Source organism: Caenorhabditis briggsae (genome assembly GCF_000004555.2).
Source record: "Caenorhabditis briggsae complete genome, chrV, whole genome shotgun sequence".
Lineage (NCBI taxonomy): Eukaryota > Metazoa > Nematoda > Chromadorea > Rhabditida > Rhabditidae > Caenorhabditis > Caenorhabditis briggsae.
Genome location: NC_013488.2, coordinates 17367679 through 17381497, shown reverse-complemented (window position 1 = coordinate 17381497; position 13819 = coordinate 17367679). Strand labels below are relative to the sequence as shown.

Genomic DNA, 13819 nt, shown 5'->3' with positions numbered 1-13819 from the left:
TAAGGGGAATTTTCAGTATTATTTTCCATGATTTTCCCCCAAAAATTCCTCATTTTTTTTGCAGAAAAAAGAGGACGATGAGTCTGCACTGGCACCAACCCAACTGGGAAACGCCCTCGATTCTCTGATGATGCATTGGTGTCAACTGCTGACGAATGTTACTGTAAAACCGCCAGTTCCACCACCATCCACACTGGATCATGTTAAAGAAGTCGCCGAAGTTTGCAGTAAACATGTTAGTCACCCTTTTTGGGGGGCAAAATGATCCTAATTTCATTAAAACCGCATTGAAAAATGGACTAGGAATGACCTAATATTCATCTGGTGTGACCATTTTGAGACATGGTGGCCGAACTTTCGCAAGTTGGGTTTACTAGGCCACCATGTCAAAATGGTCCAGAAATGGCCTGATATTCATCTGGTATGTTTTCCAGGTCATTCTGGCATGATGGCCTAACTTTTGCAAATTTGGGTTTTCTAGGCCACCATGTCTAAATTGTCCAGCAATGGTAAGTCGTCTTTTTTTGGCCGAAAATCGAGAAAAAACGGCTTGAAAAGCCTTGAAATGAGCCTGAAATCATAAAAATGTCGCATTTTGGCTGAAAATTGTGGGGAAAAAATGGCTTGAAAAGCCTTGAAATGAGCCTAAGTTCTCAAAATTTCACATTTTTTTCAAAAAGTTGAAACGCGGCTCAATCCGGCCTAAAAAGTCTAACAGCCTAATTTCATGAAAATCGCTTTTTAAAACGTGAAAAATGTGTCAGAAACCACCTGAAAATCCTAAAAATGAACTTGGAATTTTCTAAAAACCGGTCTAAAATCCTGAAATACTCCGGAATTCAAATTGTTCGAAATTTCAATTTTTCGATTTTTTCAATTTTTAAAATTTTTTCAAAAATTAGAATATTTCAAAATTTTCATATTTTTCGAATTTTTGGAATTCTTGAAAAAAATTTGTTTTCTTTTTTGATTCTTTTCAGAATTTCCTGATATTTGAAACTTTTTAGATTTTTCGGATTTCAGCCTGAAATGAGCTCGAAACATGTCTGTAATTGCTGTGGGCTTTAAAACTATAAAAAACTATCTCAATAGGCCTAAAATGCTTGAAAATGACCCAAAATTGCCCCGGAAATCATTTTCTAGGCCATGTTGACATGGTGGCCTAACTTTTGCAAGTTGCGTTTTCTAGGCCACCATGTCAAAATGGTCCAGTAATGGAGATTCCGACACGAAAATGCTCAAATTTGCAGTTCCGTGACGCGTCCGTCGACGTGAACAACGAATTCACCCGTCTGGGACTTCAATGGGAAATGGAAGAGATCGCGAATCAATCGATAATCGAAGAGACGCATCTGGATGAGGCCATCGAGAGACAGGAGAGACTTTTGGAACAAGCACGGGACATTATTCGACAGAGATTGGAGCAGTTTCATAAGGAATGTCCCAATGCTGGAACACAATTCACTACTTGAATGTTATTATTCGACCTTTTTTGTGTTTTTTTGAAACATTTTGACCCAAAATTCGCGTTTTTTTGCTTTTTTCAACCCTAAAATGTCCATTTTCGGCTCCAAAATCTGCATTTTTCTGTGAAAAAAAGCTCTTTTTTCATATTCTCTGAAAATCTATTTCCTGGCTCTGTAAATTTGAATTTCCCGCCATTTTTAGCCTTTTTTCCGAACTAGTTCGACCAAAAATTTGCATTTTTCTGTGGTAAAAATATTCCAATTTCTCTATTTTTAACAAGTTTTCCGTCTGAAAGTCATCCACATTTCATCGATTTCCGGGTTTTTTTTTGGCCCAAAAAATTTGAATTTTCCCCCCATTTTTTTCGGCGATTGCCCGAGAATTTTTGAGCTGAAATTTGCATTTTTCTGTAATTAAATCTCCATTTTTGACGCGGAAAATTGGAATTTTCACTAACTTTTGTAACTTTTTGCAAATTTCCCGAAAAAAATGCCTTTAAAAATTCATTCTTTGGCATAGAAAAATTGAATTTTCGTAGTTTTTTTTTTTGAAAAATTGGATTTTTTGTCTTTTTCAACCAGGAAATGTCCATTTTCTGCCCCAAAATCTGCACTTTTTCACCGATTTTCGTGAAATTTTGACCCAAAAATGCCATAAATTGACTTAAATTATCTTAAAATTAAAGAAAAAATTTCCAGAAAATTTTTCGAATTTTTCGAATTCATACTTGAGGGGAAACTGGAAAAATAGCAACATTTTAAGAGACAAAAAATGGGGAAATTTCAAGAAATCTTAAATTTTGGGAAATTGATTTTTGATGATTTTTTGGAGGGGAATAAATGGAAAAATTGCAAAATTTCGAGGAAAAAATTTGCAATTTCTAAGAAATTTGACCGAATTTTTCGCAGAAAAAAAATTGAAAAATAAGAGAAATCGGTGATTTTTGAAGGGGATAATCGGGGAAAATTGGAAAATTTCGAAGGAAAAAAAATCAAAAATTGCAAAAAAAAGAGAAATTGATGATTTTTGGGGGGGGGAAATTTCGGGAAAAAGAAAGTCAAAAATTGGAAAAATGTGCAATTTTGCAAAGTAAAAATTGATTTTTGGCGCCAAATCCTCCAAAATCCAAGAATTCAAATCTCGGGTCCCTCGCCTCCTGGCACCAACATGGTGATATGGTTTCCATTGAGAAGAATCGTATCCAGCTTCGTCATTCGCTTCCCTTCAGCAGTATTCTCGTACTCAACGACGTCCTCCAGCACCATATTCACATAATCATCGAATCCGGTCAACGTGCCGACGATTTCCTTATCATTCTTCATTATCACCCAGATCTTCGATCCAATGCATTTATCGATTAATTCCAGTGGCAAGAGGGTGTTCGGATTGGTTGATGTTGATGTTGCCATCTGAAAATTGAGCAAATTTCGGGGGAAAATGGATCAAAAATCATGGAAAATAGACAAAAATCGAGGTTTTTCGATGAATTTTAATGAAAAAAAAGCTAAAAATTCCATAAAAATAGTCCAAAAACTGAAAAAATTCAACTTTTCGACAGTTTTTTCTAGAATTTCCGATGAAATGCCAGTTTGAAAAATCATGGAAGATAGAAGTAAAATAAGGTGAACTTTCGGTGAATTTTAGTGAAAAAAAAATCATGAAAAATGGACCAAAAATCGTGAAAAATGGACCAAAAATCGTGAAAAATGGACCAAAAATCGTGAAAAATGAACCAAAAATCGTGAAAAATGGACCAAAAATCGTGAAAAATGAACCAAAAATCGTGAAAAATGGACCAAAAATCGTGAAAAATGAACCAAAAATCGTGAAAAATGAACCAAAAATCGTGAAAAATTGTTTTTTGAGCTCAAAATTGCTCAAAAATGAGCCAAAAGTCATTAAAATTGTTGAAATTCAGCGTTTTTAGAATCAAAAATTTTGAAAAATGATCGATTTTGGCTCTAAAAGTCTCAAAAACTCTGACTTTAGCTTAAAATTCATGAATATACAAGAATCGAGGTTTTTCGACGAATTTTAGCGAAAAAAAATGCTAGAAAATGGGAATTTCAGGTCAAAATCAGGTCAAAACGAAGAAAAACATACACTAAAAAAATCGATTTTTCGAAAGTTTTTTCTAAAATTTTCCATGAAATTTTCAATTTTTTTGACTGAAAATTGAAGGTTTTTCGACGAATTTTAGTGAAAAATGATCGGCTGAAAATAAGCCAAAATTGAGCAAATTTCGGCGCGAAAAATCATGGAAAATAGACGAAAATCGAGGTTTTCGATGAATTTTAGCGAAAAAAAAGGCTAGAAAATGGGAATTTCAGGTCAAAACGAAGCTAAAAATTGGCTAAAATCGGCAAAAAAAATCGAGAAAAATCTGGAAATTTCACCTTTTTTTTGGCTGAAAATTGGAACATTAAGAAGCAAAAATCCTGGAAAATAGGCAAATTTTCGATGAAACTTTCGATTTTTGGTGAAAAATTTCTAGGAAATGGGAAGATTTTAAGCACAAAAAAGTTGAAAATAGACCGTAATTGAGCAAATTTCGGCGCGAAAAATCATGGAAAACATGCGAAAATTAGGATTTTCCAAGGGTTTTTTTTTCAGTGCAAAATGATTAAAAATTTGGCTTAAGAAACTGAAAATCGGCGAAAAAATTGAAAAATTAAAAAATAATTTTTCTGGAAAAATTCGATTTTTTGAATTAATGTACTTCGTTAAGATAAGCGTTTGTCTTTGAGAATCTCTTTTAAAAAACCAAAAAAAAACAATTTATTTCAATTTTTACCGAAAAAATCTAATTTTGGACCTAAATTTCAATAATTTTGCTATTTTCTCTGACAAAAAACTCCAGAAAATACGTAAAACCTCTGGAAAATTATCGAAAATTTCGACTTTTTGGGAGTTTCCCAATCATTTTTTGAAAAACTCGTTTTTCATCGATTTTAGACATATTTTAATGCTTTTTTCGGCTCTATTTCTATTTCTACACAGAATTCAACCTGAATTTCATATTTTTCCACAAGAAAAATCACAAAAATCGGCAAAAAAAAACCAAGGAAAACTTATGAAAAGCGTTTCGAATTCGAAAGTAGACTCTCAAAAGTCCGCAGAGTGAGGCGTCGGTGTTTGCGTACTCGAGTGACCAAGGCTTGACGACATTTCAGCGAAAAGAGGAAATAAAAACTCGGGAACGAAATCCATGGATTTTGAGCTAAAAACGACAAAAACAGCAAATTTTCATTGAAAAATCATGAAAAAAAACAAAAATCAAAGAAAAAAAAACAAAAATCAAAGAAAAAAACGAACAACAGATTACAAGAAAGACAGTAAAACATTTAAAAAATAACAAAAAAAAATTTTAACATTCAAAAATAATATTTTTTGAAAAAATGATCATGAAGATGATGGTACAGATCGATGTAGTTGTGGTGTTGATGTGTAGAAGATCCTGAAAATTGAAAAAAAAATCGAAAATTCAAGCATTTTCAGATCGGTAGCCTAGAAACCCAAATTTTGAGATTTCTAGGCCATCAACTGCGATTTCTAGGCCACGAATATAATTAAAATGACAAGCTAGACGATAGAAATCTATTGAAACCAGTTACATCTTAAAATATCAACTTTTAGCCAAGTTACAGCAGTTTCAAGGTTGGTGGCCCAGAAACCCAAATTTTTGGATTTTTAGGCCACCAACCGATACCGTACCTTAATCAAATTCGTCATCCGGCAACTCTTGTTTTATCTCTTTTTCATCGATTTTCAAATCATCGGGAAGATTTTGGTCTTTTTGAATTTCCACGTCATCGTCGTCAACGTCTTCTGGAAGATTCGGAAGATGAGGAAGACGTTGAGAGTAGGCGTCTGATGATGATGTTGATGGTGCGGCGGATGACGTGGAAACTGAAAATTTTGAAAAAAAATTGAGGATTTTTAGATTTGTTTTAAGAGAATTTTAGTTCATTTCAGGTCGGTTAGGACCACCTTCAAGGCATTTCAGGCCATATTTGAAGCATTTTAGGCCAATTTTAGGCCATTTTGGACCAATTTTGAGGCGTTTCAGACAATTTTAGGCCAATTTCAAGCCATTTTAGGCTAATTTTGAGGCATATTAGGCCAATTTTAGGCCATTTTAGACCAATTTTGAGGCGTTTCAGACCATTTTAGGCCAATTTTGAGAATATTTAGGCCATTTTTAAGACATTACAGGCCAATTTTGAGGCAGTTTAGGCCCATTTCAGGCCAATTGAAGACATTTTAGGCCAATTTTGAGGATATTTAAGCCAATTTTAAGGCATTCCAGGTTAATTTTAACGCATTTTAGGCTAATTTCAGGCCAATTAAAGGCATTTCAGGGCGATTTAAATCATTTTAGAACATTTTTTAGGCATTTTGGGTCTTTGGGTCCCCTTAATATTGCCCTAAATAACCCAAAATGGCCAAAAAATGGTCCGAAAATTGGGCCATTTTATGCACATTTTTACGCCAATTTTAAGCTATTTTAGCTATTTCAGGTCATTTTTGACAATTTTTAGACATATTTTGAGCGATTTTTTGCAAAATGTCAGACATTTTAGTTCGTTTTTAAGGCATTTTAGACCATTTTTGGGCTATTTCAGCTTGTTTCAACACAACTTTAGGTCCTCTTGGACCATTTTTCAAGCATTTTCACACTTTTTTACAGCCTCACCTCCTTCATATTCAGGATCGTCCAGCTCCATTTTGATTTCCTGAATCAATTTGGTCTTTTTCAACTTTTGAGCCCGTTTCAGCTCTCGATTCAACTCGATTTTCCGTTTGAACTCCATCAATTTCTTCTCAATGTCTGCACTCTCTTCCGGTGTCATACTCTCTCCCGACTTGATTTTCAGGAATCGATCGATCGATAATCGATTCTTCTCCCTCTCCAGTTCTCCGTCTTCTTCCATGATTTCATAGTGCTCTCGAATCGCTTCGAGACGCTTCCATTCCTCGGCCAGCTCCTCACTCTTTCGCAGCAATTCCAATTTTTCGATTTGGCGCATTTGGGATTCCTGCGAAATCGCAATTCAGAGATATTTAGAGAGAATTTCAGCTAATTACAAACAATTTTAAAAGCCAAAATATCACATTTTGGTATTTTTGAATTGAAAATTTCCAAAATTTTGAGCAATTTTTTACCATTTTTGGCAAAAATTCTGAAATTTTCCTGAAAACGGGCCTAAAATGCCTCAAAATTGGCCTGTAATGCCTTAAAATTGGCCTGAAATTGTCTGAAATGCCTTCAATTGGCCTAAAATTGTCTGAAACGCCTCAAAATCGGTCGGAAATGGCCTAAAATTGGCCTAAAATGGCTTCAATTGGCCTAAAATTGTCTGAAACGCCTCAAAATCGGTCTAAAATGGCCTAAAATTGACCTAAAATGGCTTGAAATTGGCCTAAATGGCTTGAAATTGGCCTAAATGGCTTGAAATTGGCCTAAGATGGTCTGAAACGCCTCAAAATTGGTCTAATATGGCCTAAAATTGGCCTTATATGCCTCAAAATTGGCCTAAAATGGTTTGAAATTGGCCTAATGATGTCCTTAGAATGGCCTAATTTTTGGACCATTTTCCGGCCGGTTTGGGTCATTTTGGATCTATTTAAGACCAATTGTAAGTCATTTCAGATCATTTTTAGGTCGTTTTGGACCAGAAATTAGACAATTTGTAGCTTATTTTGGACCATTTTTATGCAATTTGTTGTCTCATTTTTGAGTATTTTTAAACAAATTTAGGCCATTTTCGTCATTTTTCAGCCTGAAAATTGTCCAAAAGGGCTGAAATTGGCCTAAATCAATCTGAAATCGGCCTAGAATGGCTTTAAAAGTGGTCCTAACTGAGCTGAAATGACCGAAAATTCTGAACAAAAAAATCTAAAAATTTCAGCTGCCTACTCGATTTTCAGGTCCAAAAAATGGTCAAATTTTGGTATTTTTGAACTAAAACTTTCAGAATTTTGGTGAATTTTTTTCAGAGTAATTTTGGGACGATTTTAATGAATTTTCAGTTATTTCAGAGTCATTTTCAGCCAAAATTTTAGTAAATCTCACATCAGCGTCCTTATCCCAATCCAACGCGACATCTCTCCAATGAATATCGTATTCCGGCTTTCCGTTGCGAACGATTTTTTGAAAATCCTCAATTAGACGGCGATAATTAATCTGAAATTTTCGCTTTTTAGGCTGAAAATCATGATTCTAGTGTGAGTTTGAGCTTAAAAATCAATTTTTGGGTGATTTTTGGCTCCAAAAACTAGTTTTCTGGCCATTTTGAAGCTAAAAATCTTGATTTTCTTGTTATTTTTAGCACAAAAAACTTGGTTTTTCGACTATTTTGAGGCTGAAAATCATGATTTCAGTTTAATTTTTAGGATTCAAGCTACTTACAATCGAGAGAAGAGCCGGTGCTCTTGGTCCTTTCGGACACCACGCCCCACCGCGAACCGCCTGTTTTTCGAGTGTATCTTGGACTCTTTCAGCTGTCTTTAAGTGCTCAGCAAGATTGTTCAGACTGAAAAAATTGCATTTTTCGGAAACTTTAATTTCAAAATGTATTAATTTTGAGAGTCGAAAATAACCTTAAAAAAAGCTAAAAATTTGGCGGAGAAAATCCGAAATTTCCACTGAAAATTTATGATTTTTAGCTCATTTCAGCCGATTTTTCAGAAAAAAATAGGCTTTTTTTAAAGAAAAATTTCAAAGTTTCATCCGTTTTAGGTTTGAAATTGCTATTTCTAGCGGCTTTTTAGCTCAAAAATGTGAGTTTTTCAATAATACAGTAATTTTTCCTCAATTTTCAGTATTTTTTGTGCAAAAAATTCATAAAAATCACGATTTTCAGCCAAAAATAAGCTAAATTTGTCTGAAATTAGCTTAGATCTCCAAATTTCGAATAAAAAACTGAAATTCGTCATTTTTAGCTCATTTGGAGGCGATGATTTTTTTCGAATAAAAAAACCATTTTTCGGCCTAAAATTGCTACTTTTCACAGTTTCAATCGTCAAAATTTGACTTTTTCAGCCATTTTAAGACCTAAAATTACCATTTTCGACATATTTTAAAGCAATTCCTTTTCCCTAAAAATCTGTTTTTTGAGTCGAAAATAGCTGATTTTCAGAAGATTCCAAGCTCTGGTTTTAGTAAATTTTAATGAATTTTTTGGATATTTTCAGCAATTTTCGAGTTTTCTACGACAAATTTCGATATTTTTCAGCCAAAAATGTGCTGAATTTGTCTGTAATTAACTTAGAATTTCGGCTGAAATTTCTGGAAAAAAAATTAGCGAAAATTCCAGAAAAATCGATAAAAATCACTCTAAAAATTACAGTTTTTCTTAAAAAATTGGCTCGAATTCTGACATTTTTTGGGTATAAAATTGAGATTTTCCACCTTTTTTGAGGCTGAAAATCATATTTTTGGGTGATTTTTTGATTCAAAAACTAGTTTTCTGGCTATTTTGAGCTCAAAAATCATGATTTCATGCGCTGAATTTTTCTGAAACTCTCTTCAAATTTCAGCTATTTTTCAGTTTTTAGCTCAAAAATATGATGTTTTCAGCCATTTTTAGGCTTAAAATTGCTATTTTTGACTGTTTCAAGCTCGAAAATTTGACTTTTTCAGACTATTTTGGGCTTTAAAATGCTATTTTCAGCCATTTTTTGACTTAAAAATGTCATTTTTGACTGTTTCTAGTTCAAAAATTTTGATTTTTTTTTGAATTAAAAAAACTTTTTCACTTTTTGGTTCGTTTTTTAGGCGATTTTTCCAAAAAAAAAAAGGCAGTTTTTGACTAATTTTTCAAAAATGTTAGTCTTAAAAGTGCTATTTTTTTTTCAAATTACGGCTTTTTTTGGGCTTAAAATCACCATTTTCAGTCATTTTTGGGCTTAAAATTGCTATTTTTGACTGATTTTCCCTTAAAAAATCCCGACGTACGACATGGCGAACCAATAATCCGGGGACTTCTTATCCGTTAGATCCTTCAGATTCGGAATATCCGTCAGAAAGTCTCTTCTCATTTCGAGCATCGTCTGTTGACACTTCAAATGGGTCCATGGCAATTCGCCACGTGTCAAATCGTATAAAATGTAAATGAGCATTTCGAACTCATCGAATTCCGTCATTTGGTGCATTTGGGAGCCATTGATTAGGAATGAGCATGGAGCATATTTTAGCGATGAGCAATCCGTGTACTTCCATGAGAGATTCAGTTCACGAGCCGTTTTGAGATGGATCTCATCGATCAGGAGGTGGCGCTTGTCTGATGACATGCCGACCTGAAAAATGGAATTTTTCGAGAAATCGGATTTTCGGATTTTCGAAATTTCGGATAATTTTCAAATTTTAAGCTCAAAGTTGTTAAAGGGGGACTCCGACCAAAATTTTTTATTTCATTAAAATGTGTTAAAAGTTATCTATTTTCCGAATATTATTGCGAAAAAATCCAAAAAAAATCCGAAATTCCCAAAAAACGACGTTGAAAAGGAAGAAAATTCAAAAAAAGGTGCCGCCGGGGGACGAGGATTTTCAGCGAGAAACCTAGGCCACGGCAGCGGGCGCCTTTCCAACGTGGCAAATTTCCCGGTTTTTTTTCGGTTTTCATGTCCGGCAGGTAAAAAACGTAAAAAACCACTGTCGGCGACTTGAAAAAAAGGCTGTCAGGTGCCGTGGCCTAGGTTTCTCACTGAAAATCCTCGTCCCCCGGCGGCACTTTTTTTTGAATTTTCTTCCTTTTCAGCGCCGTTTTTCGGGGATTTCGAATTTTCTTTGAATTTTTTCGCAATAATATTTGAAAAATAGATAAATTTTAACACATTTTAATGCAATAAAAAATTTTTAGTCGGAGTCCCCCTTTAAAAATGGCTGAAAATCCCGGCAAAATTTGGATTTTTATTGATTTTCGGAAGAATTTTTCAAAGATTAATTTCGCTGGAAAATCGGTTTTTTGAGGCAAAAACTTAGCTAAGATAGCTTGAAAAGCCGAATTTTCCAAAATTTGGTCCGGAAATTGAAATAATTGGAATTTGCAGTTTTGGGTGTTTTAAATTTTTCAGAGAAGTTTCAGATTTTTAATAATTTTCGAGAAGAAAAAAGTTGAAATTCTGAAATTCAAAAACTCGTTTCGAGCTAAAAAACAGTCAAAAATAGCAGTTTTAGCTGAAAGAATGGCTGAAGAATTGTCCAAAATTAGTGAATTACAGACAAATTTAGCTCATTTTTCGTTGAAAATCGTGATTTTATTTTATTTTTTTTGCTCAAAAATACTTAAATTTGCGGAAAAAGTTACAAAAAATTGCCATTTTCTCTGAAACATCGCGTTTTTGAGCCGAAAATCACTCAAAAACCATATTTTTCAGCTCAAAATTACACAAAAATCATGATTTTTAGCTTCAAAATTGCCAGAAAACTAATTTGCCAAAAACCACCCAAAAAAATTGAATTTTTAGCTAAAAATTACACTAAAATAATGATTTTCAGCCAAAAAATCAATTTTGCATCGTAAGAAAATTGAAAAAATGTTCAAAAAATTTGAATGAAAAATCTAATTTTTGAGTATTTTTTGGCTCTAAAAACAGGTTTTTTCAGCTATTTCAAGGCTAAAAATCATGATTTTAGTTGAAATTCGAGTCTAAAAATCCAGTTTCCGAGTCATTTTTAAAACTAGTTTTGTGGCTCTTTTGAGACTAAAAACCATACTTGTAACGGGCCGGGCTTTTTCCCGAATTTCGAAAGCCCGGCGGGCCCGTCATTTCACGAGTTTTGAAAATTTCAAAAAACACATAAGGCGGGACCCTTATGTGATTTTTTTTCGATCAAACAGACAAACAATCCAAAAAAAAAACAAAAATTGAGAAAATTATATTGAGAGCTCAAAATTTGGCTCAAAAACACAGAATTTTGGATACCGGGCCTTCCGGGCCTTGAAAATTTCCCCAGGCCCGGCCTCGGGCTTTGGCGGGCCGGCCCGAAATTTGACAAGTATTTTCAGTTCCAAAATTCTCCCCAAAAAATCAATACGAACATCAGAAATATCATCCAAATAGAACATTCTCGTCTGCACATCAAATTTCCATTGCTCAGCATTAAAATCGCGTAAAACATGAGAAGATGAATTGAGTAATTCGATAACTGATAGAATATCACAGGCAATGAATGAAGCAGTTTTCGAGGAGATAATTCCGGGATTTCCAGAACATTCCAAAAGTTGTTTCAGTGTTGGACCAGCTCGAATTCGCGTGATCATCCAGTAGACCGAATTATTGATTATTCCAGTGTCCAGAATTTGGCTGAAAAATGGGAAAAATTAGAGATTTTTTCGAAAAAAAAAAGCCATTTTTGACTGTTTCCAGCTTTGAAATTTGTGTTTTTTTCAGCAATTTTGGGCTTAAAATCGCTACTTTTGACCTATTTTGGCTATTTTGAGTCATTTTTTTCCCAAAACAAAAACAGCTTTTTAAGTCTAAAATTTGTCTGAAATTAGCTTAGATCTTCAAATGTCGAATAAAAAACTGAAATTCGTCATTTTTAGCTCATTTTAAAGCGATTTTTATCGAATAAAAAAGCCGTTTTTTGGCCTAAAATTGCTATTTTTGCCTGTTTTTAACTCAAAAATTCGCGTTTATCAGCCATTTTTAGGCTTAAAACTATACCATTTTTGACATATATTTAAGCAATTCCTTTTCACTAAAAATCTGTTTTTTGAGTCGAAAATAGCTGATTTTCAGAAGATTCCAAGCTCTGGTTTTAGTAAATTTTAATGAATTTTTTTTGGATATTTTCAGCAATTTTCGAGTTTTCTACGACAAATTTCGATATTTTCAGCCAAAAATGTGCTGAATTTGTCTGTAATCAGCTTAGAATTTCGGCTGAAATTTCTGGAAAAAATTAGCGAAAATTCCAGAAAAATCGATAAAAATCACTCTAAAAATTACAGTTTTTCTTGAAAAATTGGCTCGAATTCTGACATTTTTTGGGTCTGAAAATCATATTTTTGGGTGATTTTTTGATTCAAAAACTAGTTTTCTGGCTATTTTAAGCTCAAAAATCATGATTTTATTTTGGGCCTAAAATCCTATGTTTGGGAGATTTTTGGCTCCAAAAACTGATTTTTCGGCTATTTTGAGGATAAAAATCATGATTTTAGTTTGATAAATTTTGGAAGAATTCCAGAAAAATCGATGAAAATCGCCTGAAAAGGACCGAAAATCGAGATTTTAGCTGAAATTTTTCCAAAAAATCGAAATATTTGGAACTTTTCAAGTCGAAAATTGAGATTTTCGCCTGAAATTTCTGTTAAAAATCGGTCAAAAATAATGAAAAAAAGTCATAAAAACACGAAAAATCCCGATTTTCTTGTACACGATTTCCCATGAAAATCTCATTTTTTACACCAAAAATCATTAAAATTTATAAGTACTTGAATCGATGCGAATATCCATTTGAATACATCTTCGTCAATAATTCCACTTGTAGTGGAATCGACGTCACATTGTCCACTCCTTGCTCCAGATACAGTACTCCCTGAATATTTTAGGCCAATTTTTTGAATTTTTTGATTGAAAAATTGGCATTTTTCACCCTAGAAACTCAATTTTTAGGATAGAAATTTTAATATTTTCAAGAAAAATTCAAAAATCAACATTTTGAAAAAAATCGATTTAAGGCCCGAAAATCGATATTTTCTGGAACTTCAAAAATCAATAAAAACAATACATACAAAATTTTTCACTGCCTTATCACAGACTTGATAACAATGCGAATTATTTCGTTTATTCAATTTCTTCAAAATAATCCATTTATCGGCGAACACTTGTTTCGGCTTCAAATTCGCCAAATCATCGTCTGAAAATCGATGAATCACCGTCTCCAGATCGTGACCACGACGCGCGCGACTCATTTTTCTGAAACAAAATTTGAACATTCAAAAAAACCGATTTTCCAAAGATTTCAAGGGGAAATACATAATTTTAAGTTAAAAAATCGAATTTCTCGCGTTTTTTCGATCACAATCAGCTTTGAAAGTCGAAAAAATCAAGAAAAAACCAGTGGAATTCATCAAATTTAGGCCTAAAAATAAATTTAAAAATCGAAAAACGAGAAACGCGCCAAGGGAGAGCGCAAAGCGCGCTAGCATTCTGACTGACGCAAAAGGGGTTTTCGAGCGGGAAGTTCAAAATTTCAAATATTTAAAAGAAAAATAGCTAAAAACATCGAATTTTATTGAAAATAATTGGGTTTTCTACATTGTAAATGGATAAAATTCGGCGCTATACTAGTTGGAAGGGTTCACTTTTTTTGCGATTTTTTCACTTTTTTCGACATAAAAAT

General features: G+C 33.5%; 2 protein-coding genes across 2 annotated transcripts; both read right to left on the bottom strand.

The window, feature by feature from the left end:
• Window positions 1-2600: 2600 nt before the first annotated feature.
• Window positions 2601-2876, bottom strand: Cbr-lsm-5 (the record flags this gene model as incomplete). Its single annotated transcript, XM_002638347.1, has 1 exon — window positions 2601-2876. The coding sequence occupies one exon, from the start codon at window positions 2874-2876 to the stop codon at window positions 2601-2603; it is 276 nt and encodes a 91-aa protein (XP_002638393.1).
• A 2306-nt stretch (window positions 2877-5182) lies between these two features.
• Window positions 5183-13388, bottom strand: CBG18603 (the record flags this gene model as incomplete). The annotated part of the gene is made up of 8 exons (XM_045238457.1): window positions 5183-5376; window positions 6164-6506; window positions 7544-7654; window positions 7880-8003; window positions 9428-9768; window positions 11514-11778; window positions 12909-13012; window positions 13209-13388. The coding sequence occupies 8 exons, from the start codon at window positions 13386-13388 to the stop codon at window positions 5183-5185; spliced, it is 1662 nt and encodes a 553-aa protein (XP_045096531.1).
• Between the last annotated feature and the right edge of the window lie 431 nt (window positions 13389-13819).